This window comes from Plectropomus leopardus, chromosome 6 (assembly GCF_026936395.1).
Source record: "Plectropomus leopardus strain MGB_pleo_1.0 chromosome 6, ASM2693639v1, whole genome shotgun sequence".
In the NCBI taxonomy this organism is placed as follows: domain Eukaryota; kingdom Metazoa; phylum Chordata; class Actinopteri; order Perciformes; family Serranidae; genus Plectropomus; species Plectropomus leopardus.
This window is the reverse complement of record NC_142181.1, coordinates 4,635,160-4,649,377: the sequence shown is the minus strand read 5'-3', so window position 1 is coordinate 4,649,377 and position 14,218 is coordinate 4,635,160. Positions and strand designations below refer to the sequence as shown.

Sequence of the window (14,218 nt, the reverse complement as noted above, 5' to 3'; positions counted from 1 at the left end):
AAAACAAAACAAGAAAATTACCTGGAAATGAGTAAAAAATAAAAAAATAAAGGAAATGACCTGGAAAAGTGCTTAAAAATAAATAAATAAAAACATAAATTTAACTACGTAATTGTGATAGTTTGCTACAAATATTATTTTTTTGACTTTTTTCCTCCTAGATTTTTAAAAATAATTTCCTAAATCTACAAATTCTTACAATTTGCTGAAAGAAGGCAATTTGGTGAGAAAGTTGAAAGTTGTTCATTGTGTTTTTGTCCCAATGTAAAAAAAAAAACCTCCAATTTGCTCAAAGTTCAAAGGTTTAAAAACTGAAAGGTGTCTAAAAGCAGCACAAGAAAAGCGATGTCGCTCCAGGTTTCGAGGGGTTAAGGCTAAAAAATAACCAGAAAATATTAAAAATTCTTCAGTGATCAAGAGGGAGGTTATAATTTAAGGCCAAAATGAAATGTCAAAACTAAAAGGAACAGTTATTTGTTTAGTTTTTTTATCTGTGGAGTGAAACTATGGTGCTTAAACAACGTCCAACCATGAACCAGTTTAAAATAACATATAATATATACATATATATACATATAAGAGTGCAAAAATAGAATAAACCAGCAGTAGAAAGCAAGGGATTTCATCTACAGGTCCTTTTCTAAAACTGATGCTGTACCACAATGTTGTAATTAAATTTGAAAAATATTTAAAAATACTGAAGACATAAGTGAGTTTCTGACCTTCAGGGCGTCGGTCAGCTCCTTCAGAACAGCTCTGGTCAGCCTGTTTCCGTTCAGCGCCAGGGTCTCCAGGTGCGGCAGGGCGGCCAGCGTGGGCAGGAGCAGCAGGAACGCCTCGTCCGTCAGCTCAGTGAAGCCCAGCTCCAGGCTGACCACGATGGATGCGTGACGCTGAAGGTGCGCACACAGACGCTCCATGTCCCGAGCCACCAGAGGGATACCGGACAGATCCAACGCCCCGCTGGACGGAGGCGCCGACAGCACCGCCTTCAAACTGGAGACGGACACATGAACGAATATTAGAGCCAAAATTATTTTTAGGGCCGGCAGTGACATTGTTGGTGTGTAGCTAATATTTTGTGCCAATAATGAATCTGGTTTTTATTATTATTATTATTATTTTCAGTAGGCCTTTACTGTTACACATACCAACAGATGTCTGTCTTAATTTTTATTATTTTTTTATTTTACTTAATCTTATTTATTTATTTTTCAAATCCTTTATTCACAATTAAGCTCATACATATAACCAAATACAAATTCAGCAAAGAGATGATATTGGATTGAAAATGGGGTAAAAATAAGAAAGCAACAACGATAACAATATTTCATTTTCCTCCTGCACTTACCTGTAGGTGCACACAATAATTATATACAATAACATCACACCTTTCTCCACCTCCACTAATCACAAAAAACCTGCAACTTCACACTTCTCAGAGTGACAGCAGAGCAACATGATCGCATCCTATTGGCTGTAATTTATTCACTGAGAAGAACCCAGTTCTCAGTGCATTAAACAATAGGTCTGCTAAATGTATCTGACCACACTGTTGCTTTCTTTGAGTGTTTGCTCTGGTTAACCCTTTGAAACCTGAGCAAACTGGCTTGATTTATCTCAAAAACATGGGACAAGACAATGAGCAACTTAAAAAGAAATGACCCAGAAAATAGCGAGAAATTAGTTAAAAAAAAAAAAAAAAAAGATAATAACCTGAAAATTAGTTAAAAAAAGACCTAAAAAACAGCTTAAAAATACTATTAAAATATATTATTATGATTATTAGAAACACAATTCTATGGACATTATCCCTGGTTTAAAAAAATAAATACATTTCTATAACTATTTCTTGCAAGTTGCATGACATCTTTCCCAAGTTGCTCTTTTAAAAAAATGCTTTGGGAAAAAAATCAAACCAGTTTGCTTAGGGTCCAGAGGTTTATAATCTGTAAAAGTTGTCTGAATGCAGCACAAAAAAAGTAATGTCTATCCAGGTTTCAAAGGGTTAATGCACCAGCGCCCTCCAAATGTTACACCATGAACCAAAACTTCCAACCGGTAATATCCACCATAACAAGCAGCTGTTTAATGGTCCAGTGTGCAGGATTTAAGGGGAATATGCTGGCAGAAATGAAATATAACATTTCTGTTATATAATAGGTGCTTTCTTTAGTGTATATTTACCTAAACAAAGAGTGGCTGAAAAAGAGATGGAAAAATGTGAGCTACGTTAAGGTGCTGCTTTATTCAGTGTTTTACTGGTTTTAATCACCAAGTCTGTTTGTTTTGGAGAGGAAGAGGCCTCTCCGGATAATTTGGTTACTGGTAAAAATAAAGAAAACCTCCTGAACAACTAACACTGAGGCAATTATCACTGAAAATAGAGAAATTTTGTTGACAATTAACAATCCTCACCACTAGATGCCACTAAATCTCACTCACTGCTCCTTTAAGTTTGCAAATTTTGACGCTGTTCAGCCATGCTAATTACAATTAGAGCGATAGTTTGACAGTTTCTTTTCATGCATTAGGTGTCTCAGATTTCTCGTGTCATGATGCTCAAAACATTTTTTGCATGCTTTTATGTCAAACCGAAAAGTGGGCTGTTAACTGGCCTCCCGTAACAGCCAATCGAGAAACTTCGGCTTATTCAGAATTGCACAGTTATAATTTTAACCAAAACAAGGACATATAATAACATTCAAAACTCCAAAAGGCTCTTAAATTACTGTTGAGCTACAACAAATCCATAAAACATTCATGCATATTCGCACATATACACACAGACAGGTACACACACATCTATTCCAAACATATACATATAACAGACAGACATAAACGTGGAAACACAATCGCAAAAACACAAACACACCTCAGTATTTCCTCAATCAGACAAATATTATGGTATTATTTTTTCCCATCCTTTCTTTTTTTCTTTTTTATTATTATTGTTTTATTTTTATATATATGTGTGTCTATGTATCGATGTATGTGTGAACACATAGATATTATATGTAAGTATTACTGACTACCCTTTTGTTAATTTACATTTTTACCACTCCCACAAATGCAGCGACTCAAATGCTCTTTTGGTCCTAATTTTCTCCACAAAGCCGTTTCCCCACAACAATCATTCAAATCTTAACCAGGCACAACTATAGCTAACCTCCCTACTTTGATTTTCTGTCTGTAATTAACCTATAAAAACCCAAACAAAACCCACATTGTCCCTTTTTAAATAAAGAAATTACAAATTACAAACTCAAACAAATGTGAAACTGTTTCTTTAGGTGGAAGTTTTATGCATTTCAGCAACTTAAAACCAAAATCCAAAAGCAACACCAGCTGCATCGCCTCTGTGGTGAATCCTTCTGTCGATGCAAAGACAGAAAATGTGGAAAAGTCCAAACTGCGTGAAGTAATGAGCACAGAAAGTACACACTCTACCTGTCAGCTGATGGAAACGACACACACAAAACACACTGGAGACGCAGAAACACTGCAGCTGTGGAGGCTCACACACAAAGACATACTGACGGGATTTAGGGCTTAAGAAACTGAAGTTTGGGGGAATGATAAATGGCACCAAAACACTTAAAGCTATACTCTCCAACCACACAGTCCCAGCTAAAAATAAAGCGGCGCCTGGATTTGGCCGAGAATGAATTTAGCCGAGGACAAAGGACTGATCTGGACTAAAAAAAAAAAAAAGACAAACTGAGATCAGAAATTTAATATTTCCAGCCTATGAATGAAAACAATGCTTTAATACACACTGGACATGAGGGCCGACGGCGATTATCACCCACAAATAACACACAGGCAAAGAGAGGCTCAGGGACCGACAGAGGGGGCCTGGTTTGGGATTAGGTGGATGCCGTAAATCTGCTGCAGACTGACAGAACATGAGAGACCTGCAGCTCTGATCACACAAAGCTGACCAAACACCAGTGACTGTGCTACAGACTGTGGGATTCACCATTATTTTCCATTATAAGCTGAATATATTTATCCATTCATGCACCAGAGGGACTTCAGAGGAATCTAGGCCAGAGCAGCCCGAAGCAGAGCAGCCAGTGAGCGTGGGTCAGATTCATCCTCCCGAAAACGTTTTACTCGCCCTCCTGAGGGTTTCACAGACTCATCGGTCACTAGGTTTTATTTTTGGTTTGATTTTAGGGAGCAAAACATGCAATTGGCTGTCAGTCTACATCATTTGGGACTGAGTGGATTGAGTGTTGAAGGGGAGGGGGGTAGGACTTCCTCCTCTGTTTCGGACATGAAATACTTTGTTTACTGACTTTGATCCTGAAATATCTCGACGAGGGGACAGACTGGCGTGAAATTTTGTACAAATGTTCTTGGTCCTCAGAAATGAGTCCTCATAACTTTGGTGATCCTCTGACTTTTCCTCTAGCTCCAACATGAAGCTGAATCAGAATACTTTATTGATCCAACTCCCAGAGGGAAAATTACAATACTCAGTCAGTCTAATTTTATTTATATAGCTCCTTTCAAACAAATGAAGTGCAATTTAAAGTGATGTACAGTTTGATTTTTGACAATGAAATCAGCAAAAATTTACTTGTTTCATATGTTGTTCTTGCTTTTGTTCCTCATATATATATAATCCCACCCCTTTTTTCAATTATATATGTATAAATATACAGTGTATACATACATACATATATATATATATATATATATAAAATCCCCTTTTTTCAGTTCTATATATATTCATCCATTCATTCATTGTCCATTGTATATCCATTGTGTGTGTGTGTGTGTGTATATATATATATATATATACACACGCACACACACACACACACACACACACATGAATATGTATGTGTGTATATATATACACACACACACACACACACACACACACACATACAGGTATACATATATGTAATATATACACATACATACACATACACATACATATACATGTATGTGTATGTGTGTGTGTGTGTATATACATACACACACACACACACACATATATATATAAAACGTATACACACGGACACTGACACACGCACATAATTGAAGGGGGACTTCCTCCTCTGTTTCGGACATGAAATACTTTGTTTACTGAATATGTCTGATGGACGTCCTGATGTTGCTGTTTTCTTGCTTTTGTTTTATTTTTCGTTGTCTTGTTTATTTGCCATTTTCAAAATAAAGATCTAACTAACTAACTAACTGCACACCTGCAGACAGATGAATCATCTCTCAGAGAAACACCTCTCGCCCCAAATCTGTGCCAGATCATCTCTGTTACCTTCCAGCCTTCTGTTTGTCCGTCTGCTGAATAAAGGACCTGTTCGCCCCTCTCTGCCCCTCGACCTCGTCTGCCCACCTGTTGCCAAACCTGAGCCCGTCCAAATAAACCAGGTTTTAATCCTGTTGAGTCTGACGCCTCTGATTATTTGGACAAGAGACGTTCCAAGCACTGGAAGAGATCTGAGAGGTCAGCGTGGTACAATGTGCAAACTGCAAGAAAAGGCTTACTTAAAAAGTAAATATTAGGGATTTATTCTGCAAAAAAAAAGCTCCTTTATCCTCCAAAACCTAAAACTCTGTGAAATTTACAAGCAGCATATCGTCACTTTTGAGAAGCCGGAGCTCGAGAATGTTTGAAAAATGAACATATTGACGATAATATAAGAAATGTGGCCCAGATATCTCTCATCTGCCTCCTTTCACATCACTTTTCTTTTCCTGTTATGGACATTCCTCTCTTGCGATGGGATTTGAAAAAGTCTCCCATGAACCACACAGCCAGCAATCCTCAAGAGACCTCAACATGTCACTGCAATTTATTTGGCAATCACTTACATCTCCAGCTCAAATGTGAGCAAAACAAACTTCCTTCAGCACTTTATGATCAAAAATGGGCATGACATAAATTCATATTTCTGCAGGAGTGCAATTAATACCTCAAATTATGCATAGCAAGCTGCTGAAAAATGTTCTATTTATGCTCCAGTTGTTAGATACTCTGTGTACAATTTTGTTGCACACTGGCCAATAAAAAGCAGCGAGCAGGTCTCCACAGAGCTGACTGTAATTATGTTGGCGTGCTCCACATGCATCATTGTCACCATCACTTCTTTAACACGCTCCCTGTGGGGAAATCTGGGTATTTTAGCGCAGCTGTTCTCTGAAACATCAGGATGTGTTCACACTTTCAACAGAAGCAGAATGAAAATTAGCATTTCATGGACCAAAACACAGCAAACAAACCCGTTATGGCACAATCTTCATCTTGTGGATGAAGTTAGCATCGCACTGGTTCCCTCGGATTTTAAATTATCGCCAAAAAATAACACAAGTTTATGATACTTACACGTTTTATTCAGCATGATAATATTCACAGATGAACACCACTTTTGTGTGTTTTGAAGCGTAAATGAAATCGCCTGAAGCAAAAAGCTGTTGTTAGGCTTCACACGAACTACATCGTGCAAGCACGACTTAAACGTCACCACTACAAACGCTGTAAAAACACGTAAAATCAACCATTGCTGTAAAGCTGTAAAGGCGGCGAGTGGATTTAACGAGTTTCTGTGTCCGCTGTGATGACGTCGAACGTCCCCGACAAACACTGTAGTCCCATTTAGCCACAAACGCGCAAAACCTTAAAAGTTCAAAAATCGGGTTTATACGTATTTTATGTTGCAGAACAAAACGCCTCAATATCTTTAGCCTGTGTTAACCGCAGACATTATTTAGGGCATTTTACCGAAAACCCATTCAAAAACCCAGAGACTTTAAGACGAGGGAACTGGACGTGCTAAAATGCTAACGAACTTCCGTGTTTTAGGACTCGTTACTTCACCTCTCTATTCATTGGTGTTTCGGCCCCTTAAAGGTGTCGTAAAGGGTAAATGGTAAATGGACTGTACTTGTGTAGCACTTTTCTGGTCTTTTGACCACTCGAAGCACTTTCACACCACATGTCACATTCACCCATTCACACACACATTCACACACACATTCACACACTGGTGGCCAAGGCTACCGTACAAGCTGCCACCTGCTACTCGGTAACCATTCACACGCACTCTTACTCTGATGACGCAGCATCGGGAATAATTTGGGGATCAGTATCTTGCCCAAGGATACTTCGACATGTTGCCTGGAGGAGCCGGGGATCGAACCTTCCGATTAGAAGACGCCCCGCTCTACCCCTGAGCCACAGTCGGTATTAATACCCATAAAATAATGATTTTATATCAATTTCTCAGCCTGTGTTAGGCTGAATTTGTAAGACGATTGTTTTTTTCTTGCATGCAAGAAAAAAGCCAACATGTTTCGCCCACTATCGCTCTGCGTCAGGGCTTGTATTATGGATATGGCCCCGCCTATTTAACCACAGCAACCAATAGGAAAAGATCACGTAACCACATGATGAAATGAAAAGCAAAAACAGAATCAAATCTTAATGACCAAACAAAGTGAACATGAAATCAAATAACCCCCACAAAACAATACGTGTAAATATATATCCATAAAACAGATAGACTATGAATAAAAAGAGACAAATCAATGTCCTCATTGAGACCAGGACGCCTTAAAGCATCCAGCTGATGGATCCAAAAAGCCTTCCATATTTAAGAATTTTTAAATTTATAAAGATTTAAGATGTTCAAGCGCTAAAATGTTTGGGGTAATCGCGGTTGTTAGTTCTGATGGCATACATCAATTGTCTTGTTTGTTTTTTTACTTTTTTTCTTAATTATCTTGCAACTTTTTTACTAATTTTTTGATAATATTGGGGGCACTTCTTGTAAAGTTCACTGTCTTCTTCCCCTGTTTTTGAGAGAAATCCAGCCGTTTTGCTCAGGTTAAATGGATACTGAGTAATCAGACATGTCAACATTATTTTCACCAGGTTTTATGACTGTTTTGGTATGTTGATTGTTTTTATGTGTTTGTATTGTCTATTGTAATATTTTTTTGCATTTTTTAGTCTGAGGTATTTGTCCTGTTTGCCCCGGGACTGCAGATTTTAAACTAGCTAATAGCAAAATCTGGCATGAATCATTTATTCTCTTTCTGAGATTGCTGTTTTTTATGCATGGTCCTTGTTTAAATAAAGACATGACATGGAGGTTTTAATGGGTTAAACATTTACTAACTGCCCACTGAGTATAGTTGAGGGTTTTTCCTCATATGTTCAGTATTTTTTCCCTAAAAACTTTCTAAGTCACTCCTTGCAAACAAATGCAAATGAGGCGATAAAAAACCACCTTGCGGCTGATGAGGCTCCCGCTCTGTCTGGGTAAGTGGTCTAAAACCACTTCCCACAGAGGCCCTGGAGGTTTGTGCACCAACACAACGCTACACAGCAGCTCGTGATTGAAAGCGTGCTAATTAGTTAACACAGCTGGTGCAGGAAAATGCCCTCGGCTCTCTGCGACGAGACCGCTGATCTGACCGTGACAGCTCATATTCTCCTCCCATGCTCGGCTGCTCCTCCCCTCGGTGTGTCTGTCTGCATTTAACAGGAAACATGCAAAAAAAAAACCCCACATATATCTGAACCTTCGTCTGCTGTGGCACAAACATGCTTCTTTCCCATGCTTCACCTCTTCACCCCGACGATCTGCTTCTCCTCTGCAGCAACACGCCGCCCTCCTCACTTAAAGCAATAAACAAGAGCGGGCAGGAGTAGTGTGCAAATAAAAAAAAGCTGATGAGACGCTGAGAGAGCTCGTGATGTGTTTGGCTTCGGACCAGAATCCCACGCTACAGAGGGAGACACGCACCCCGGCTCTGAACTGAGGTCGCCCACCCCCGTTAGGACAATAACCAGCAGGATGGTGGGACGGAGACATCTGAGACTGACAGCATAAAATGTGACTTTTTACACTCGTTACTTCAGCAAATGATCAGAGCTTCAACAGTTAGTTAGTGTTGCAACGCACATCAGGATCTCTGTTCTAGCTCAGCACGTCATACTTTCGTCATACAATACTTCATTAATCCTGTCCACTTTACACAGAATAAAATTTAATTAATACAATAAAATAATAATAAAGATATGTACAGAGAACAAACAGAAAAAAGATTAAAAAGAGCAATAAAAAAGAAAAAATGTGCAAAAAAGTGTGCAAAAAGTGAAGATGGATGTGCAAACATAGTAATGTGCAGAATTGAGAGCAGATGTGCAACATACTGTACATAATATAACAAACATAATGTTCATACTGTGACTTAACTCTTACTGTTCCTGTGAAATTCTCCTGAAATGCCAATCAAAGGCTGTAAAAGGGAAAGCTGTTTTTGAACCATTTGGACGACAAAAACAAAACATTATCTCCCCTAAAAGGCAGCGGTCGACAGATATTGGTTTTTCAGGGCTGATACAGATGATGATGATAATAATAATAATAATAATAATAATAATAATGATAATAATAATAATAATGATAATAAAAACTAGCAACTTTCATACATGAAATTACGACATTTGTCTATTAAAATTAGTATTTCAGTCATAAAATGACAAGCTTATTCTAATAAAATTACAACTTTTTTTTCTCAGAAAATTAGTTTTCTATTCGTAAAATTACAACTTTATTCTTGTAATATTGCGACATTATTCTTGAAATATTCCAACTTTATTCTCAAAGTCTCAAAAAAAAAAAAGTGGCCCTAAAATGCCACCGTAAAATATATTTACACAAATCACATATTATTGAAATTCACATATTATTGAAATTCAATAATATTCAATTCCCAATTCCCAATTAATTTGTTCTTAATTCAACTTGTACTTAAATTTTGAACTTGGACTCCTGACGTTAACGGGTTATTCGTGAACTGAACGCGGTCTGCGATGGCGTTCGTGAGCATGACCGTGAAGCATCATAATAGAGGGAAAAGACGGGCCCGAAACTCTCAGAAATAGACGTAGAAGCAGAAAAAGATCAGTCCGACATCCTGCCCAACGTTCCCATGCTGATAGTCTGATGAGCTCCGCACCTCTAATCATCTCACTGACAAAATGATATCTCATGAGTCATAAGCTACTCCTCCAGTTATCCCCAAAAATGAAGTCTGCATAAAGACACGGGGACGTCGTCACAGCCCGGATTTCATATCTCTGAAACGCCGCTTTTGTCTCAGCTCCTCTCGGCTTAACTGTATTTCACCTCCGTCGCTCACCGTGTCTGAATCCATCTCCGTCTCGCCTCTGCCTGATCTGTTTCTCTGAAAGATCAGAAAACACCCACGAGTTTCCCGAAACTGACTCACGAGGTGAATCCAGGTGACAGCGACCATCACTGCCGCAGCCTCCTCCCACATGAAGCGTTTATAAATGAAGATGACGGACTATAAAGGCGTTTTTATGCCTGAGCTTTGGTCAAGAGATGTATAAATATGCATTGTTTAGTAACTACGGCTTTGATGAAGTATTTCTTAACAGTGAAAACAATAACTTTTGCATGTTGGGAGAATCTGTGCTTACTCCGTATGAAGAGAAATAAGCTGGTGATAAACGATTAAACTAAGATGATATATTTAATTAAAATAAAATATGGCTTCAGTTTTTTCTCCTCTCCACAGAGATCATTTATCATCAGGTCAGCTCGTATGTGCACACCGAAGACGGCGGGTCTCCGTTTGCCTCCTCCGCTCTCCTGCTCTGTGACCAAAGGCGAGAAAACACCTCCTGCTCCCTCTCCTCCTGCAACAAGCTCCACACAGGTAACACTGAGGGTGTGAGCTGCTCTGGGACAGTTAACCCACGAGAGACAAGCAGGACGCCGGACTATTCTCCGTCTGAATGAACTGACGTGACAGTAGGCGGGTTTCCATCAAAGCTCAAACTGTGCAAATTGAAACTGCGAATATAAAATACGGCGACACGTCACCAAAAAACTCTGACTTTATCGAAAGAAAAGGTTTTTACGGTCGCATCAGGGGGTATTTCAGGAGATTAAAAAAGTCATATTTTACACAATAAGACAAGACAAGACACAACAGGACGATACGACAAGGCACAACAGGACAGGACATGACAAGACAAAACAAGACACAACACAACGATACGACAAGGCACAACAGGACAGGACACAATAAGACACGACAAGACAAGACAAGACGATATGACAAGACACGACACGACACGAAACGACAAGACAAGACAAGACAAGACAAGACAAGACAAGACACGACACGACACGACACGATACGACACGACGATACGACAAGGCATGACACAACACGACACAACAAGTCAAGACAAGATAAGACAGGACAGGACACGAAAAGACAAGAGAAGACAAGACAAGATGATACGACAAGGCATGACGATATGACAAGGCATGACACGACACGACAAGACAAGACAAGACGATATGACAAGACACGACAAGACACGACACCACAAGACAAGACAAGGAAAGACAAGACACGATACAATACGACACGACACAACGATACGACAAGGCACGACAAGACAAAACAAGACGACACGACACGACAATCCTTTATTAGTCCCACAGTGGGGAAATTTGCACTGTTACAGCAACTAAAACTGCATTGGAAACATTTTTCGGCTTTTATGAGTTTGCGCTTGTAGGAAGTGGCTCCTCGTGCAGCAGCAGGAGCTACAGAGCTGTTATTGAATCACATAACTCTTCGAAAGTTGAGCCGATCATCCAGAAGTTTTGAATCCACGAGTCCTTTGTCCTCTCCGCTCCCACGTATAAGAGGCTTTTCCATTATTGGTCACATGACTCGCCTACGTCGCCTTGGATTGGAAATAATGACGGCCAGTGCGGTGGCTGCAATAAAAATAAACCTGCTGATGTTTTGAACATCCATCGCCATGCTTCTTCGAACGTTATCGCAGTAGGAGAAATCACATAACATCACTCGATGGAAACACAATTGTGTTTTATCGATATTTCAAAAATATTGCTTAACTTTAGCCTACATCTGCAATGGAAACCCAAAAAGACTCGTTTGATCTGATCGTGTGCCATCAGGTGCGGTGGTTACGCACACGATTTCCCAACTAATCACTCGAGCATCCGATTACACTGATTAGGCCAACTTCAGCCGGAGAGGGGGAGGCTGGGAAATCAGCCGCTCAAGTGTTGGGAGGACGAAAAAGCGGCATTGGTCTCCATGACACTGTCTGGATACCACCTGCCCAGCAGCTGCATCATCTCCTAAAACCACATCGTGTCTGTCGTTTCTGTATTTTTTCGGACTAAACCTACAAAAAGTCAGGTGACTTTTTTTTCCCCCTCAAAATCAAGCTTTAAAAAATATTACACATTGATATTATTTTCTCTTTTCATTGAGTTTTTTTTAACCAACACCTGTCCTAATCATAGATACCAAATATTCATTAAATTTAATAATTTTAACCCTTTAAATACCCATTTTTTCATGATACCACCATGTTTTTAGATGGAAAAAAAAAACAGAATTATTTTTAATGTGCTACATGATAAGTCGATTATTATTTTTTGTCCAGTGTCAAATGCTCACACTCATAATACTATAAAAATATTATACAATACTATCATTTTCTACTTTCATTGTATTATTTTTTTTAACCAAACATTCGTCCTGATCATAAATGTAAAATATTTGTTAATTTTCAAAATTTTAACCCTTTAAATGCCACATTCTTGTCATGGTGTCACTGTATTTAGATGAAAGACAAACAAAGCCAAAATTATCAAAAAATGAAGAATGAAAAGCTCGTAAAATGCACAAAAGAATCCCTAAGGGTAAAACTCTTCTAAAGCTTATAGCTAAAAAAAAAACCAAAACAATAACAAAGCTGCAACTCATAATCATTTTTTATTATTTAGTCATCGGCTGATTATTTTCTCTTTTAAAGATCAACAAACTGATTAATCGACCAAATGTTGCAGCTCTTAACAGTATATAAAGATTAATATACACTGTATACGATAAGTTATAGTATTATATTATCATTATTATTATTATTATTATTATTATTATTATAATATATTATATTTCTGCCCCCTAGTGGTCAGAAATTGATCACTACATCACTACATCTTATTTACGTGTAGAAAAATAAAATCCATGTAAAATAAAAATCATTTTAATCCAAACTTCTGTTTTAAAGAAAAGAATATCTGCCACTGTCTAAAACTTCATCTATCGACTGAATAATGCAAAAGAGAAACTGAAACGAAACAGTTGGCCTCTATTCGTTTCTTCGTCTACAAAAAAACACACGGAGGGAACAATCAGGAGTTAGTGTGTACATATACAGAGTGTCTTTATCTGTGTCAGGCAGCAGCGCGGCTCAGTGGGTAATAGCGTTATTCACACAGCGACAAGAGGTCACTGGTCCACTGGGAATAAACATGAGTCACACTGAGGCACAAACAAATGACGGTGTTGTATTGTGGAGGAGGCTGGAGATGGCAAACCATCAGTCCTGTTTTATCTGATTTCAAATGTCCTTATAAATTCATATTCAGCCATGCCAATGCATTTAAAGCAGATGAATGCTGCGGCCTGGTGTCACTTTACATGATGGAAACGCACCGTAAAGGTTACATTTGAATTTCGTTCCTTGACCACAGTACTTTGTATGTCTGTGTGCTGCATTATGCAAAGAGAAAGATAAGTGCTTTTCTGCACAAGCACGTGTTTTATCGCTTTAACTGCCTCACCGAGAAAAAAGCAATGGGACTTTTTTATCTTTTTTATGTACTTGGGGCTTTAATTACAAGAATTATTATTTTTTTTTATCATACCCAATCATTTTTTACCAAATGGTTGAGATGGCCGTTTAATAATGGTAAAACAGAAAGAAAAAAAAATTACATATTTTTTACAGTTATAATGCTTGAAATATGTTAGTATGCCAACAAATATCAATTTGTGACCATATAATTGGTGGAATTATAAGCACTTAAATTTTTTCCACGCACATTTACAAATACAGGACGTTGAAAGTGTCTCAGAAATGGTGAAAAAAATCATACTGATAAAAGACTAACATTCACGATATGGTATATAAAACATGAATATTCATCCTTTTTTATTTCATAAAAATGCAATTTTTTTTGTCTCAGCATCACTACTTTTACCATAAAATGCCAACTTAACTGTTAGATCAATTTTTGGTCACCTTTTTAAAAAAAATAATTTCTCATAATTTCAGGGACATTTCTTGACAAGTTGGTCGTGA

At 38.2% G+C, this 14,218-nt stretch overlaps 1 protein-coding gene across 1 annotated transcript in view; it reads right to left on the bottom strand.

The window, feature by feature from the left end:
• The window catches only part of lrrc75a (leucine rich repeat containing 75A), a 60,659-nt gene that overhangs the window by 9,208 nt on the left and 37,233 nt on the right, over positions 1 to 14,218 (bottom strand). Inside the window, exon 4 of the mRNA XM_042487240.2 lies at positions 723 to 996. Within this exon, the coding sequence (XP_042343174.1) occupies positions 723 to 996 (274 nt within the window). The remainder of the gene's footprint in view (positions 1 to 722; positions 997 to 14,218) is intronic.